Below are 15,340 nucleotides of genomic sequence, written 5' to 3'. Positions count from 1 at the left end.
GCAGGAGAGAGAAAAACTTCCCTGACAGCTGTGAACCTGCACAGTTACTGCCTTTGCTGTTTGCATGTATTACTGGATGGACATGGAGTGTGTCTGGGAAAATCTGAGATACAATCGACACGCAAGAACTAATTAAAACTCTAATCCCCTTTTAAAATACATAAAAAGGAGAGATAGCAAGTAATCTATGGTAAGGGGAAAAAAGTCAGTTTAATGCCTCACGGTTCCAATGAACAAAAAATAAAATTACAACACAGGAACAGCCTTTCAGCCCTCCAAGCCTGTGCCTATCCAGATCCTCTCTAAACCTGTTGCCTATTTTCTAAAGATCTGCATCCCTCTGCTCTCTATCGATTTATGTATCTGTCTAGATACATCTTAAATGATGCTATCATGTCTGCCTTGACCACCTCTGCTGGCAATGCATTCCAGGCACCAACCACCCTCTGTGTAAAGAACTTTCTGCACATATTACCCCTCTCACTTTAACTCTTGACCTCTAGTCCCCCGCTCTGGGGAAAAAGCTGCTTGCTATCCACCCTTCTCTATCCCTCATGATTTTGTACACTTCAATCAGGTTCCCCTCAACCTCTCTAATGAAAATAATCCTAATGTACTCAACCTCTATTCATAGCTAGTGCCCTCCATACCAGGCAACATTGTGGTAAATATCCTCTGCACCCCCTCCAAAGCATCTTCATCCTTTTCATAATGTGGTGACCAGAACTGTATGCAGTATTCCAAATGTGGCCAAACCAAAGACCTATACAACTAATATGTGCCAACTCTTGTACTCAATACCCCGACCAATGAAGAAAAGCATGCAGCATACCTTCTTGACCACTCTATTGACCAGCATTGCCACCTTTGTGGCACAATGAGCCTGAACACCCAGTTCTCTCATACTGGATTAGTGGTGCTGGAAGACCACAGCAGTTCAGGCAGCATCCAACGAGCAGTGAAATCAACATTTTGGGCAAAAGCCACGACCCAGTTCTCTCTGTCAACTTTCCCCAGAGACACCCCACCCCCACCAAGGGGGGAGAGAGAACCTTCCCCCAACCACCCCAGGAGCGAGAGAGATCGGACAACCCACACCTCAGGGGAGAGAGAGACCGGGACCCCCACCACCCTGGGGTGGGTGTCTCGGTACCGGTCTCTCACTCCCCTGGGGTGGGAAGAGTGTCCCGGTCTCTCTCTCACTTCCCTGGGGTGGTGGTTGGGGGGGGGGGGGGTGTCCTGGTCTCTCACTTCCCTGGGGTGGTTGGGGGGGGTGGGGTTCTCTCTCTCCCCCCCTCGGTGGGGGTGGGGTTCTCTCTCTCCCCCCCTCGGTGGGGGTGGGGGTGGGGTTCTCTCTCTCTCCCCCCTCGGTGGGGGTGGGGTTCTCTCTCTCCGCCCCTCGGTGGGGGTGGGGTTCTCTCTCTCTCCCCCCTCGGTGGGGGTGGGGTTCTCTCTCTCTCTCCCCCCTCGGTAGGTGGGGGGTTCTCTCTCTCTCCCCCCTCGGTGGGGGTGGGGTTCTCTCTCTCTCCCCCCTCGGTACGTGGGGGGTTCTCTCTCTCTCCCCCCTCGGTAGGGGTGGGGTTCTCTCTCTCTCCCCTGGGTGGGGTTCTCTCTCTCTCCCCCCTCGGTAGGTGGGGGGTTCTCTCTCTCTCCCCCCTCGGTGGGGGGGGGGGTTCTCTCTCTCTCCCCCCTCGGTAGGTGGGGGGTTCTCTCTCTCTCCCCCCTCGGTGGGGGTGGGGTTCTCTCTCTCTCCCCTGGGTGGGGGTGGGGTTCTCTCTCTCTCCCCCCTCGGTGGGGGTGGGGTTCTCTCTCTCTCCCCCCTCGGTGGGGGTGGGGTTCTCTCTCTCTCTCTCTCCCCCCTCGGTGGGGGTGGGGTTCTCTCTCTCTTTCTCCCCCCTGGGTGGGTGTGGGGTTCTCTCTCCCCCCCACCCTCGGTGGGGGTGGGGTTCTCTCTCTCCCCTCCTCAGTGGGGGTGGGGTTCTCTCTCTCTCTCCCCTCCTCGGTGGGGGTGGGGTTCTCTCTCTCTCCCCTCCTCGGTGGGGGTGGGGTTCTCTCTCTCTCCCCTCCTCGGTGGGGGTGGGTTTCTCTCTCTCTCCCCTCCTCGGTGGGGGTGGGGTTCTCTCTCTCTCCCCTCCTCGGTGGGGGTGGGGTTCTCTCTCTCTCCCCTCCTCGGTGGGGGTGGGGTTCTCTCTCTCTCCCCTGGGTGGGGGTGGGGTTCTCTCTCTCCCCCCCCTGGCTGGGGGTGGGGTTCTCTCTCTCTCCCCCCTCGGTGGGGGTGGGGTTCTCTCTCTCTCTCCCCCCTCGGTGGGGGTGGGGTTCTCTCTCTCTCTCTCCCCCCTGGGTGGGTGTGGGGTTCTCTCTCTCTCCCCTCCTCGGTGGGGGTGGGGTTCTCTCTCTCTCCCCTCCTCGGTGGGGGTGGGGTTCTCTCTCTCCCCTCCTCGGTGGGGGTGGGGTTCTCTCTCTCTCCCCTCCTCGGTGGGGGGTGGGGTTCTCTCTCTCTCTCTCTCCCCTGGGTGGGGGTGGGGTTCTCTCTCTCTCCCCCCTCGGTGGGGCTGGGGTTCTCTCTCTCTCTCCCCCCTGGGTGGGGGTGGGGTTCTCTCTCCCCCCTCGGTGGGGGTGGGGTTCTCTCTCTTCCCCCCCCCCCCCCCTGGGTGGGGGTGGGGTTCTCTCTCTCTCCCCCCTCAGTGGGGGTGGGGTTCTCTCTCTTCCTCCCCCTGGGTGGGGCTGGGGTTCTCTCTCTTCCTCCCCCTGGGTGGGGCTGGGGTTCTCTCTCTCTCTCCCCCCTGGGTGGGGTTCTCTCTCCCCCCTCGGTGGGGGGTTCTCTCTCTCTCCCCCCTCGGTGGGGGTGGGGTTCTCTCTCTCTCTCCCCCCTGGGTGGGTGTGGGGTTCTCTCTCTCTCCCCCCTCGGTGGGGCTGGGGTTCTCTCTCTCTCTCCCCCCTCGGTGGGGGTGGGGTTCTCTCTCTTCCCCCCCCCCTAGGTGGGGGTGGGGTTCTCTCTCTCTCCCCCCTCGTTGGGGCTGGGGTTCTCTCTCTCTCTCCCCCCTGGGTGGGGGTGGGGTTCTCTCTCCCCCCTCGGTGGGGGTGGGGTTCTCTCTCTTCCCCCCCCCTGGGTGGGGGTGGGGTTCTCTCTCTCTCCCCCCTCAGTGGGGGTGGGGTTCTCTCTCTTCCTCCCCCTGGGTGGGGCTGGGGTTCTCTCTCTCTCTCCCCCCTGGGTGGGGTTCTCTCTCCCCCCTCGGTGGGGGGTTCTCTCTCTCTCCCCCCTCAGTGGGGGTGGGGTTCTCTCTCTTCCTCCCCCTGGGTGGGGCTGGGGTTCTCTCTCTCTCTCCCCCCTGGGTGGGGTTCTCTCTCCCCCCTCGGTGGGGGGTTCTCTCTCTCTTCCCCCCTCGGTGGGGGTGGGGTTCTCTCTCTCTCTCCCCCTTCGGTAGGTGGGGGGGTTCTCTCTCTCTCCCCCCTCGGTAGGTGGGGGGGTTCTCTCTCTCTCCCCCCTCGGTAGGTGGGGGGGTGTCTCTGTCCCTCCGGGGCCGCGCTCCGCTCGGGTCAGTGGGAGCGCGCGGGTTCCAGTGTGCCGTGTGCGCAGGCGCTGCCTGAACCGGGAGGGAGAGGATCCCAGAGAGAGAGAGAATGTGAGAGAGTGAGTGGGGGAGAGATAGACAGTGAGTGACAGAGACAGAAAAGGCAAGAGAGAGAGTGAGTGAGTGACGGACGGACAGAGAGGAGCGTGCTCTCCGCCAGGTCAGTCAGAGGAAATGGTAAATATGTGCTTCCGTGTAACACCGTCATGGACCCCTCGGGGTGGGGGGGTTATGTTCTGGAATGTTCGGAGACCGCGGCCCCCCGTCTCTTTCCTCTCCTCCCCACCCCCCCAAAGTTGCTGCCAGCGCGACGGCTCCGGCCTGGCCTTACCCTTGAGTTGAAAACAAGCTCGAAAATGTGTTGTGTCCGCGTTAATTCGCTTTGTCAATAAAGTTGGATAATTTTTAAACACCTGAGAGAGAGGGCGGGCGGGTGGGGAGACGTGTGTGTCTGGCCGCGGGAGTTTTAAAGCTGCCCCCTCCCCCCGCCGTGGTGCCCGGGTTATTGGGCTGGGAAGGTCCTGACTGGGGCCTGGTGCTGCAGAACCATCTCCTTGCCCTCACTCCGCGCTGTTTGTTAGTGTGTTCCTCTCCCTCTGTGTGTGTGTGTGTGCATTAACTCAGTCTCGCCATTCTCTCTGGATGGTTGGATTTATTAAAAAGTTTGCCAACTTTGTGGATGAGGCGGAGAGGGTCAGATCTTGAGTATACTTGGGTGGGTGGGTGGGAGGGAGGGAGGTCCTCAACAAGTTTCTCAGAGCTGGTACTTTTCCCAACTTTTATACGAGGGCGGAGCTTAGGATAATTCATTTTGTTTTTGAAAAAAATGTACGTTTCGTACATGATTTGGAGATACCAGTGTTGGACTGGGGTGGACAAAGTTAAAAATCACTGAACACCAGGTTATAGTCCAACAGGTTTATTTGGAAGCACTAGCTTTCGGAGCGCTGCTCCTTCATCAGGTGGTTGTGGAGTATAAGATGGTAAGACACAGAATTTATAGTTTGATGCAATGCCCTTAGAACCAAAGAGGTGAGGAGATTTTGTTTTATCCTTGATGCAGTGCAGTACGATGATCTGGAGTATCCTGTCCCTAAAGGGCACTTAAGAGATTCAATAGTAAAAGGAATTGACTGTAAACTCGAAGGGAAATGTTGTAGGAGACAGAGTTGGGCTATGGGGACTGCTTCAAGCCTGCAGAGGTGTATGATGGGCAGAATGGTCTGTTGTCCTGTAAGTCTGTGCTCTTTAAGATGTAGCATGTGATTTGCAGCTATATCTTGCAGATCATAAGACACAAGAGTGCGTCAATCTTGGATTTTGTTCCTGAATAAGTAACTTACTAAAATGCTGCACCAGTGAAGCAGCCATTACTTAGAGAAGCAGTCGTAGTCATAGTGATTGTTGGATATTATAGATCAAGGAACTTTGAACATTTCTAGGTGTTCTGATGCATGGGCCAAAAAGTGGGAGATGGAGTTTAATTTAGATAAATGATTTGTTGCATTTTGGTAAGGCAAACTGGGTAGGACTTATACAATTAATGGCAGGGCTCTGGAGAGTATTGCCGGACAAAGCATGTAGACAGAATGGTGAAGAGGGCATTTGGCACACTTGCCTTCATTAGTGTATTGAGTTTAGGAGTTGCAACTGTACAGGACATTGGTCAGTCCACTTTTGGAACAGAGGTAGCCCCCACTATCCAAAATTAGAGCATTCCCAGGAATCCTTTTGTAAGCTGGAAATGGCTTAAGTGCAAGTGTATTTGTAAAAGCAAAAATCCTCTTTGGATTTGTGAAAACAGGTACTAATGTAGGTCTTTTGTAAAAGCAAAATTGCATAAAGCGTACGTTCGAAAAGTGGGGGTACTGGTACTATGTTCAATTATAGTCTCCTTGCTATCGGAAAGGTTTTGTTAAACATGAAATGGCTCAGAAAAGATTTACAAGGATTTTGCCACTGTTGGAGAGTTTGAGTTATTGGAAGAGGCTGAATAGACTGGAGCTATTTTCCTTAGAGCATCGAAGTTTGAGGGGTGACTTTATAGACTTGTATGAAATCATAACGGGCATGGGATGAATAGTAAAGGTCTTTTCCCCAGGGTAGGAGAGTGCAAAACTAGAGGGCATAGCTTTATGGTGAGAGGGGAGAGACTTAAAAGGGATTGAGGAATGTTGTTTTCATGCAGAGGATGGTGTGTGTATGGAATGAGCAGCCAGAAGAGTTAAGTATTATTTGAAAAGGTATCTGAATGGATACAGGAATAGGAAGGATTTCGAGAGGTTTGGGCCAAGTGCTGACAAATGGGACTAGATTAGTTTAGGATATCTAGTCGGCATGGACAAGTTGGACCAAAGAGTCTATTTCCATGCTGTATAACTCTTATGGCTTTCATCACAAAAACATGGTGTAGTTAAATGTCAGACATTTTCAGTCACTACATATGTATTTCACTAACAGGGTTTGTTATTGCTTGACAGGAGTATCAGAATACAATGCCAGGAAAAAAATCAGTGAAAAGGTCAAAAGTTAATGAGGACGGAACAGGAGGTGATGAAACTAAAAAGTTAAAGAGTGAGTATGTTCATTCTCTTTGTGAACTCTAGTCAATTTGCAATGTGCCTGGATTTATACATGCTGTTGTTCCATTTTGTGTGGGTTGATTTTAAACTTTTTGCTTCAACTAAATATTCAATCTGTTCTCTTTCTTTAACTGAGGTAGATTGATTTATTTGTATGCTGTGAATTAAGAGCTGAATTTGGCCTCTTGAGTCTACTGTACCATTCAATAAGATAATGGCTAATCAATTTGTTTCAAACTCAAATTGTATCTACCCTCAATAACCTCAGATATTTTTCAGTCAAGGAATCAGTCTCCCTCTGCCCTTAAAAATATTCAGTGACCCACATTCCCTAAAGGAAAAAACTTGTTAAATCACAACAGTGGTTAGTTTGGAGTTATATTTCCAAGTTCTGCAAGCATTTGGTTACAATTTTCTAATCTAAAAAGAAGGACGATTTCAGGTGAAAAGTTTTGGAATATGAACTTTTAATGGTGTGTGTTGTTTCAGCTGGTGTTAAAATAGTGGCCAAAGCAGAACCTTCCTGTCTAAAATCTCATGAAAGTCAACAGTTTCATCACATTGATACTGCATTGCATCCTGTGTTGGAGATAGGTCTTTGGAGTAAATTTATACACTCTGTGCAAGTGGAAATTATTATTGGCAAACATTAACAAACATATTGTAAATATAATGTGGAAATAGCAATGTGTAGTGTTTTCTGTTTTTTTTTGCCATTTCATCCACTAGTTTTTTTTCAGAGAGATTGGAACCAAATCGAATAATGGCACCACGTTAGCCAACCTCCAGTCTTCTGCCACCTCACCTGAGGCTATTGATGATTCAAGTATCAATGCACTGGCCCCAAAGTGCTCCCCCACTGACACCTCAATCACCTGCCCTGCCTTATTTCCCAAGATTAGGTCAAGCTTTGCATCTTCACTAGTAGGTACATCCACATTCTGAATCAGAAAATTTTCTTGTACACCATGGCACCAGTAGTAATCTAGATATTATTATCCCCGAGGACCTCCTTTTTAAGTTCCTGCCTAACTTCCAATATTCTCCCCTCCCCACTCATCCTTTTCTCTTCTTATGTTGTTAGTTCCAATGTGTACAACAACCTCCTGCTGATTCCCTTCCCCTTTGAGAATATTCTGCACTCTGAGATATTCTTGATCTTAGAACCAGGGAGACAACGCACCAATCTGAATTCTTGCTGTTGGCAGCAGAAACATCTGTCTGTGCCTCTAACTGAACAGCCCCCCCATCACAATCGATCACTTGGAACCTGATGTACTACTTGTTACATTAGAGCCAGTGTCTGTTCCAGAAACCTGGTTCTCAGTGCGACATTCCCCTGAGGGTCCATCACCCTTTACATTTTCCAAAATAGCATACTTTTTTGAGATAGGGATAGCCACAGGAGACTCTTTCACTACCTGCTTCCCTCTCCTACCTTTCCTGGAGGTAACCCTTGTACCTGATTATATTTGGAGTTTATTTCCCTTCCTGCAACTGCAATCCATCACACCCCCAGCTCCTGTAAATTCCGCATTGCCTCTAACTGCCGCTCCAACTGATCCACGTGATCCAATAGCATTTGCAACCAAACTACTTCCTGCAGACATAATAATCAGTAACATGAGACCTCTCTCTAAATCTCACATCTGACAGGAAGAGCACATCACTCTACTAAAGGCCATCTTTGTGCCTTAATAATCTATAGACCAAGAAAATAGCTTAGTCTTACTGCTGTAAAAAACACTGCTTCAGGCTAACTTCATACCTGTATGTTACATCATTAAAGTTTAAACAAGACCATCTCCATAAAGCATAATTGAAAGTAACTCATTCTACTCACTCTTTATTTTTAAAAAAACTGTAAGGTTACACTTTAAAAAGCCACTTAGCTGCTTCCCTGCTGTGAGCTCTTCCACATTAGTTTCTCCAAGGTCAGTGGTGAATTTTGCTGTTTGTTAATTTTTTCTTAGACAAACTCTGATGTTCAAGATTCTTGAAATAGAATAGTCAGCTGTGACTGTTGAAACTGCTTCAGCATCATTCACCTGCTTTATGACATCTGCACACTCTATTGATGAAGTTGACTGTTTTTGTTTTGTAAATGTTTCCCGGTGCCATGACATTCCGTGCATCACACTGCTCCTACCCTCCTACATCACAAGTGTGGGACCTCACTCGGGGACCTGAGTTGTCCCGTTTTTTTTTTCTCCAGCTGCCCCATTCCCTGGTTTTATTAACAAGGTGCTCTGTGTTACAGTTTCTCTGGTTGTAAGTTTGCTTGCTGAGCTGGTAGATGTGCTGTCAGACATTTTTGTCACCATGCTTGGGTAACATCATCAGTGAGCCTCCGATGAAGCGCTGGTGTTCTGTCCCATTTACAATTTATCTGCCTTGGTCTGTTTTGGTGGGTGATATCACTTGTGGTTGTTTTCCTGAGAGGTTGGTAAATGGTGTCCAAATTGACATGTTTGTTTAGTGGAGTTCTGGTTTGAATGCCACTCCTTTAGGAATTCCTGTGTGTGTCTGTTTAGTCAGTCCCAGGATGGATGTATTGTCCCAGTCAAACTGGTGTCCCTCTTTGTCTGTGTGTAAGGATACTGGTGATAATTAGTCATGTCTTTTGGTGGCTAGTTGTGCTCATGTATCCTGGTGGCTAATTTTCTGCCCATCTGTCCAATGTAATGTTTGTTGCAGTCCTTGCAGGGTATTTTATATATGGCATTTTGTTCTGCTGGTTGTTGGTATAGGGTCCTTTAAATTCATCAGCAGCTGTTTCAGTGTGGTGGTAGGTTTGTGGGCTACTCTGATACCTAGGGGCCAGAGTAGTCTTTAATGTATGGAAGGATGGCTCGAATTTCTGGACGTGTTGTGTCGTCTTGTTTAGGTCAGTTGTGTAGGAATCGGTAGACTGCACTTATCAGGTCCCTATTGTTCCTGAATACCTCGTACAGGTGTCTTTCCTTGGCTTCTCTTAGTTCCTGGGTGCCGCCATATCTTGTAGCCTGTTTTAAATGTCCTGATGCAACTCCATTTGTGGGTTTTAGGATGATTGCTCCTGTAGTTGAATATCTGGTCAGTGTGTGTGGCTTTCCTATAAACACTGGTCTTTAGCTCTCCATCGGCTTTGCGTTCTATCGTGACATTGAGGAAGGGGAGTCTGTTGTTCTTTTCCTCTTTGGTGAACTTATACAGGTAAGGAAGTTGTTTTATGTGTTTGTGGGTTTCTTCTAATTTGTTGTGTTTTGTGCTGACAAAGGTGTCTTCCACATAGCAGACCTAAAGCTTGGGCTGGATTGTGGGAAGGGCTGTTTGTTCTAGTCTCTGCATAACTGCTTCTGCTCAGAGTCCTGATATTGGTGATCCCATTGCTTTGTTTGTAGGTCTTGTCACTGAAGGTGAAGTGGGTTGTGAGGCTCATGTCTACGAGTTTGTGGATGATGTCCTTGCTGATGGAGTTGGTGCTGTCAGGTTTTGTGTCCTTGGTTTGTCTAGCAGTGAGGCCAATGTTTCTTTGGCCAGGGTAATGTTTATTGATGTGAACTGTCACATCGAAGGAAACCATGACCTTGTCATCATCTACCTCTCTGCCTTTGTTGTTAAGGAATTCCTGGATGCAGTAGATGGAGTGGCTTGAGTCTGCTACTAGGTGTTTCAGTTTGCGTTGCAGTTGCTCTGTTATTCCCCGAATGCCAGTGGAAAGTAATCTTGTGCCTTTGCCACCTAGGCAGAGTACGTATGTACTTGACTTTCAGTTTCCTGAGTAAAATTCCCAAATTTTACTGCTTACACCAATGGCTCCAAAAACTCTGTCACCGTCTACTTGCCCCTTGCTTTTACTGTAAGCACTATGGGGTGGAAACGAGTTGCAACTATACAGAACTCTACTCGCAACGTAAGAGTAAGTAACAAAACAAACATACAGTAGCTTCATAGGAGAAAGTGAGGCCTGCAGATGATGAAGCTCAGAATTGAGTGTGGTGCTGGAAAAGCACAGCAGGTCAGGCAGCATTCTAAAAGCAGGAGAGTTGACGTTTTGGGCATGAGCCCCTCGTAATGCCTGAAATATCAGCTCTCCTGCTCCTTGGATGCTGCCTAATCTGCCGTGTTTATTCCAGCACCACACTTTTTGACTCTGACTGTCCAGCATCTGCAGTCCTCACTGCCTCCTAGCTATTGCGTGAATCATGTTTAAGCAGAGCCAAGGTTGAAACTAGTTGTGATGTCCTCCCTGGCAGAAAATCTTCTCCCCTCAGATTAAACTATTATGATTCTTCTTGAACTCAGTTGAAGGTGTCCAATTTCACTTAGTTCTTTCTTTTATATTTGCTTTTGACATGTCTGAATAATCTCTTGTTGATATGAAAAGATGTGTTAAATGAAGCTCATTGGAGAATAATTACTGATTACAATGAATGGAATAAAATGGAATTTAAACAACATCGTTCAAGGTGACCATCAGCACTTTGCAGCAGTGAAGTACTTTTGAAGAGTACTCATTGGAATTTTCTCAAGGCTTCCACAAGCAGCTGAGAGATAATATTGTGATAAGCTATCTTTGTGATGTTGACTGAGAGAGACACTCAATGCAAAGGTAGCTAATTAATTAAGCAGTGGAGCAGATGGACTTTTGATCCTTACCTCTGTAGACATTTGCTGAAAATGTGTTGCTGGAAAAGCGCAGCAGGTCAGGCAGCATCCAAGGAGCAGGAGAAACGACGTTTTGGGCATAAGCCCTTCTTCAGGAATGAGGAAAGTGTGTCCAGCAGGCTAAGATAAAAGGTAGGGAGGAGGGACTTGGGAGAGGGGCGTTGGAAATGTGATTGGTGGAAGGAGGTCAAGGTGAGGGTGATAGGCTGGAGTGGGGTGGGGGCGGAGAGGTCAGGAAGAAGATTGCAGATTAGGAAGGCGGTGCTGAGTTCGGGGGATTTGACTGAGACAAGGTGGGGGAAGGGAACTGAGGGAACTGGAGAAATCTGAGTTCATCCCTTGTGGTTGGAGGGTTCCTAGGCGGAAGATGAGGCGCTCTTCCTCCAACCGTCATGTTGCTATGGTCTGGCGATGGAGGAGTCCAAGGACCTGCATGTCCTTGGTGGAGTGGGAGGGGGAGTTGAAGTGTTGAGCTACGGGGTGGTTGGGTTGGTTGGTCCGGGTGTCCCAGAGGTGTTCTCTGAAACGTTCCGCAAGTAGGCGGCCTGTCTCCCCAATATAGAGGAGGCCACATCAGGTGCAGCGGATGCAATAGATGATGTGTGTGGAGGTGCAGGTGAATTTGTGGCGGATATGGAAGTACCCCTTGGGGCCTTGGGGGGAAGTAAGGGGGGAGGTGTGGGCGCAAGTTTTGCATTTCTTGCGGTTGTAGGGGAAGGTGCTGGGAGTGGAGGTTGGGTTGGTGGGGGGTGTGGACCTGAAGAGGGAGTCACGGAGGGAGTGGTCTTTTCGGAACGCTGATAGGGGAGGGAAGGGAAATATATCCCTGGTGGTGGGGTCCGTTTGGAGGTGGCGGAAATGATGGCGGATGACACACTGTACATGGAGGTTGGTGGGGTGGTAGGTGTGGACCAGTGGGGTTCTGTCCTGGTGGCGGTTGGAGGAGCGGGAAGTGGAAGAGATGCGGTGGTGGGCATTGTCGACCACATCTGGTTCTTCAAGGACCGCAATTTCCCCCCAGACATGGTCGACGATGCCCACCATCGCATCTCTTCCATTTCCCGCTCCTCCGCCCTTGAGCCCCGCCCCTCCAACTGCCACCAGGACAGAACCCCACTGGTCCTCACCTACCACCCCACCAACCTCCATATACAGTGTGTCATCCGCCATCATTTCCGCCACCTCCAAACGGACCCCACCACCAGGGATATATTTCCCTTCCCTCCCCTATCAGCGTTCCGAAAAAACCACTCCCTCCGTGACTCCCTCGTTATGTCCACACCCCCCACCAACCCAACCTCCACTCCCAGCACCTTCCCCTGCAACCGCAAGAAATGCAAAACTTGCGCCCACACCTCCCCCCTTACTTCCCTCCAAGGCCCCAAGGGATACTTCCATATCCGCCACAAATTCACCTGCACCTCCACACACATCATGTGTTGCATCCGCTGCACCCGATGTGGCCTCCTCTATATTGGGGAGACAGGCCGCCTACTTGAGGAACGTTTCAGAGAACACCTCTGGGACACCCGGACCAACCAACCCAACCACCCCGTAGCTCAACACTTCAACTCCCCCTCCCACTCCACCAAGGACATGCAGGTCCTTGGACTCCTCCATCGCCAGACCATAGCAACACGACAGTTGGAGGAAGAGCGCCTCATCTTCCGCCTAGGAACCCTCCAACCACAAGGGATGAACTCAGATTTCTCCAGTTTCCTCATTTCCCCTCTCCCCACCTTGTCTCAGTCAAATCCCTCGAACTCAGCACCGCCTTACTAACCTGCAATCTTCTTCCTGACCTCTCCGCCCCCACCCCACTCCGGCCTATCACCCTCACCTTGACCTCCTTCCACCAATCGCATTTCCAACGCCCCTCCCCCAAGTCCCTCCTCCCTACCTTTTATCTTAGCCTGCTGGACACACTTTCCTCATTCCTGAAGAAGGGCTTATGCTTGAAACGTTGATTCTTCTGTTCCTTGGATGCTGCCTGACCTGCTGCGCTTTTCCAGCAACACATTTTCAGCTCTGATCTCCAGCATCTGCAGTCCCCACTTTCTCCTCTATCGACATTTGACCTGGCTAGAGGTAACTGCATGAAAATGGCCTGCTGGACATCTCTAGGATTCTTGCTTTTCTAGATAATTGTCTTAGAGTTCATTTTATCCTGAGATATAGAGACATAGACATAGAACTTTGGAAAACAGAGGAGAACCACCTATACAACGTATTCAAGAAGAACAGATACTCAAAAAATACAGTCCGCAGATTCCTCAAGAACAAACCACTACAAGCAGACCAAACACAGCCAGAAACCCTAACCACTTTACCATACATCAAAGAAGTTTCAGAAATGACAGCCAGATTACGAAGACCCCTCTGAATCCTAGTAGCACACAAACTCACCACCACTCTCAAACAAAAACTAACAAACCTAAAGGACCAGTACAACTCATGGACAAAACAAACGTCATTTACAAAATTCCATGCAAGGACTGCCACAAACACCACGTAGGACAAACAGGAAGAAAGTTAGCAACCAGGATACACGAACACCAGCTAGCCACAAAAAGACACGACCCTCTCTCCCTCGTAGCCCTACACACGGATGAAAAAAAACATTTCAACTGGGACAACATATCTATCCCTGGACAGGCTAAGCAAAGACATGCCAGAGAATTCCTAGAGGCCTGGCACTTCAACCAAAATACCATAAACAAAGATCTAGGTGCCATCTATCAACCCCTCAGAAAGCAAACAGGAAATGACATCACCACAAACCCCAGGAACCCCATCCAGGAGAAAGATATGAATAGAAAGCAGGAGCCAACAGCTTCGCTTCACTTGGAGGTCGCCACTGATAATGTCAAACCTACAGCTCAGTGAGCAAACCTACACCCTAAAGGAAAGAAGTTTCTAAAACCATTAGATTTTGTAGCAACATTGTTTACTGAATAGGACTGCAGATTTGACTCCAAAGGCAGCCATACCTGTACTGCAGAATGACATATCTGTCTCATTGTACAGAAGACCTTGGTAATACACCCTGAGTTTATTTTGGAGGCAATAGTTGGCTGTGGGCAAAACATTGTTTTGATCATGCACACAAAACAATAGGACCTTATACCCTTTTGTAATACATAGAGACTTTTCAAAAGCTACCTGTAATCCTTTGTCCTACATCTACATTCTCAGCCTATTATTATGTCTGATCCCTTATGGACAACCAAATTTCAACACCTTAAGGAAATGTGGTCTCCTCTTTTATGTCAAACAGTTCTCTTACTCCAATAACTTTTTATAAAGTCCAGGTCCATCCACGATTGAACAGAATTACTAACATAACAGGTAATGATGATGTGGAGTGCACTGCTTAAAAAGAAAGGCAGAGATCGATTCAATGGAAACTTCCAAGAGAAAAGGGTGTAAACCTGGAAAGACAGAAAATTTTCAGGGCTATGGAGAGAGAGAGAGAGAGAGAGAGAGAGATGGAATGGGACGAATAGGACACATTTTTAAAGAGCCTGCACAGACATGATGGGCTGAACAGCCTCGTGTTGTAAGGTTGTACGATTCTATAAGACCAGATCACGTAATGAGGGATAAGGGAGACTTTGTCTATCTAGAATGGGACTAAGGCACACCATTTCGACTGGGACAACACATCTATCTTGGAACAGGCTAAGCAAAGACATGCCAGAGAATTTCTAGAGGCCTGGCACTCCAACCCTAACGCCATAAACAAACACATAGATCTAGATACCATCTATCAACCCCTCAGAAAACGAACAGGAAATGACATCACCACAAACCCCAGGAACCCCATCCAGGACAAACGTATAAATAGAAAGCAGGAGACAACAGCTTCGCTTCACTTGGAGGTCACCACTGATGATGTATATCAAACCTCCAGCTCAGCGAGCAAACCTACACCCTAGACATAGACATAGATGTACAGCACGGAAACAGACCCTTGGGTCTAACTTGTCCATGCTGAACAGATATCCTACCTTTTTAAATGCTGTACTTGTACCAGCCTCCACCACCACCTCTGGCAGCTCATTCCATACACGCCCCACCCTCTGTGTGAAAAGGTGGCCCCTTAGGTCTCTTTCATACCTTTCCCTTCTCACCCTAAACCTATGTCCTTCAGTACTGGACTCCTTCCCCCCCCACCCCACCCACCCACCCAGGGACAAAAGACTTTGTCTGTTTATCCTATCCATGACCCCATAATTTTATAAACCTCCTTTTGTGGCCATGCAGGAGGCCAGTGAGGCTTATCTGGTGGGGCTGTTTGAGGACACCAACCTGTGTGCTATCCATGCCAAGCGAGTCACCATCATACGCAAAGACATCCAGCAGGCCTGTTGGATCTGCGGGGAGCACGCCTAAACAGTCTGGTCAGCCCTGCACCTCTCAGCCTTTGACACTCCAGGGAAAACAGTTCCAACCTATTCAGTCTCTTCTTATAGCTCAGACCCTCCAACCCTGGCAACATTCTTGTCAACCTTTTCTGAATCCTTTCAAGTTTTA

The 15,340-nt window shown here is 49.0% G+C and overlaps 1 protein-coding gene across 3 annotated transcripts in view; it reads left to right on the top strand.

Annotated features, from left to right (window-relative positions):
• Positions 1-3,555: 3,555 nt before the first annotated feature.
• The window catches only part of rcc1 (regulator of chromosome condensation 1), a 29,548-nt gene continuing 17,763 nt past the window's right edge, over positions 3,556-15,340 (top strand). Inside the window, exons 1-2 of one of the 3 annotated variants that reach the window (XM_072548284.1) lie at positions 3,556-3,732; positions 6,053-6,146. In XM_072548284.1, the coding sequence (XP_072404385.1) occupies positions 6,068-6,146 (79 nt within the window). In that variant the 5' untranslated portion in view covers positions 3,556-3,732; positions 6,053-6,067. Of the gene's footprint in view, positions 3,750-4,031; positions 4,149-6,052; positions 6,147-15,340 lie in introns of those variants that run through there. The other 2 variants (XM_072548283.1, XM_072548285.1) reach the window with 2 other exon arrangements.

This window comes from Chiloscyllium punctatum, chromosome 27, assembly GCF_047496795.1.
Source record: "Chiloscyllium punctatum isolate Juve2018m chromosome 27, sChiPun1.3, whole genome shotgun sequence".
NCBI lineage: Eukaryota > Metazoa > Chordata > Chondrichthyes > Orectolobiformes > Hemiscylliidae > Chiloscyllium > Chiloscyllium punctatum.
The sequence above is the reverse complement of the archived record's forward strand: the minus strand, read 5'-3'. Positions and strand labels throughout refer to the sequence as shown.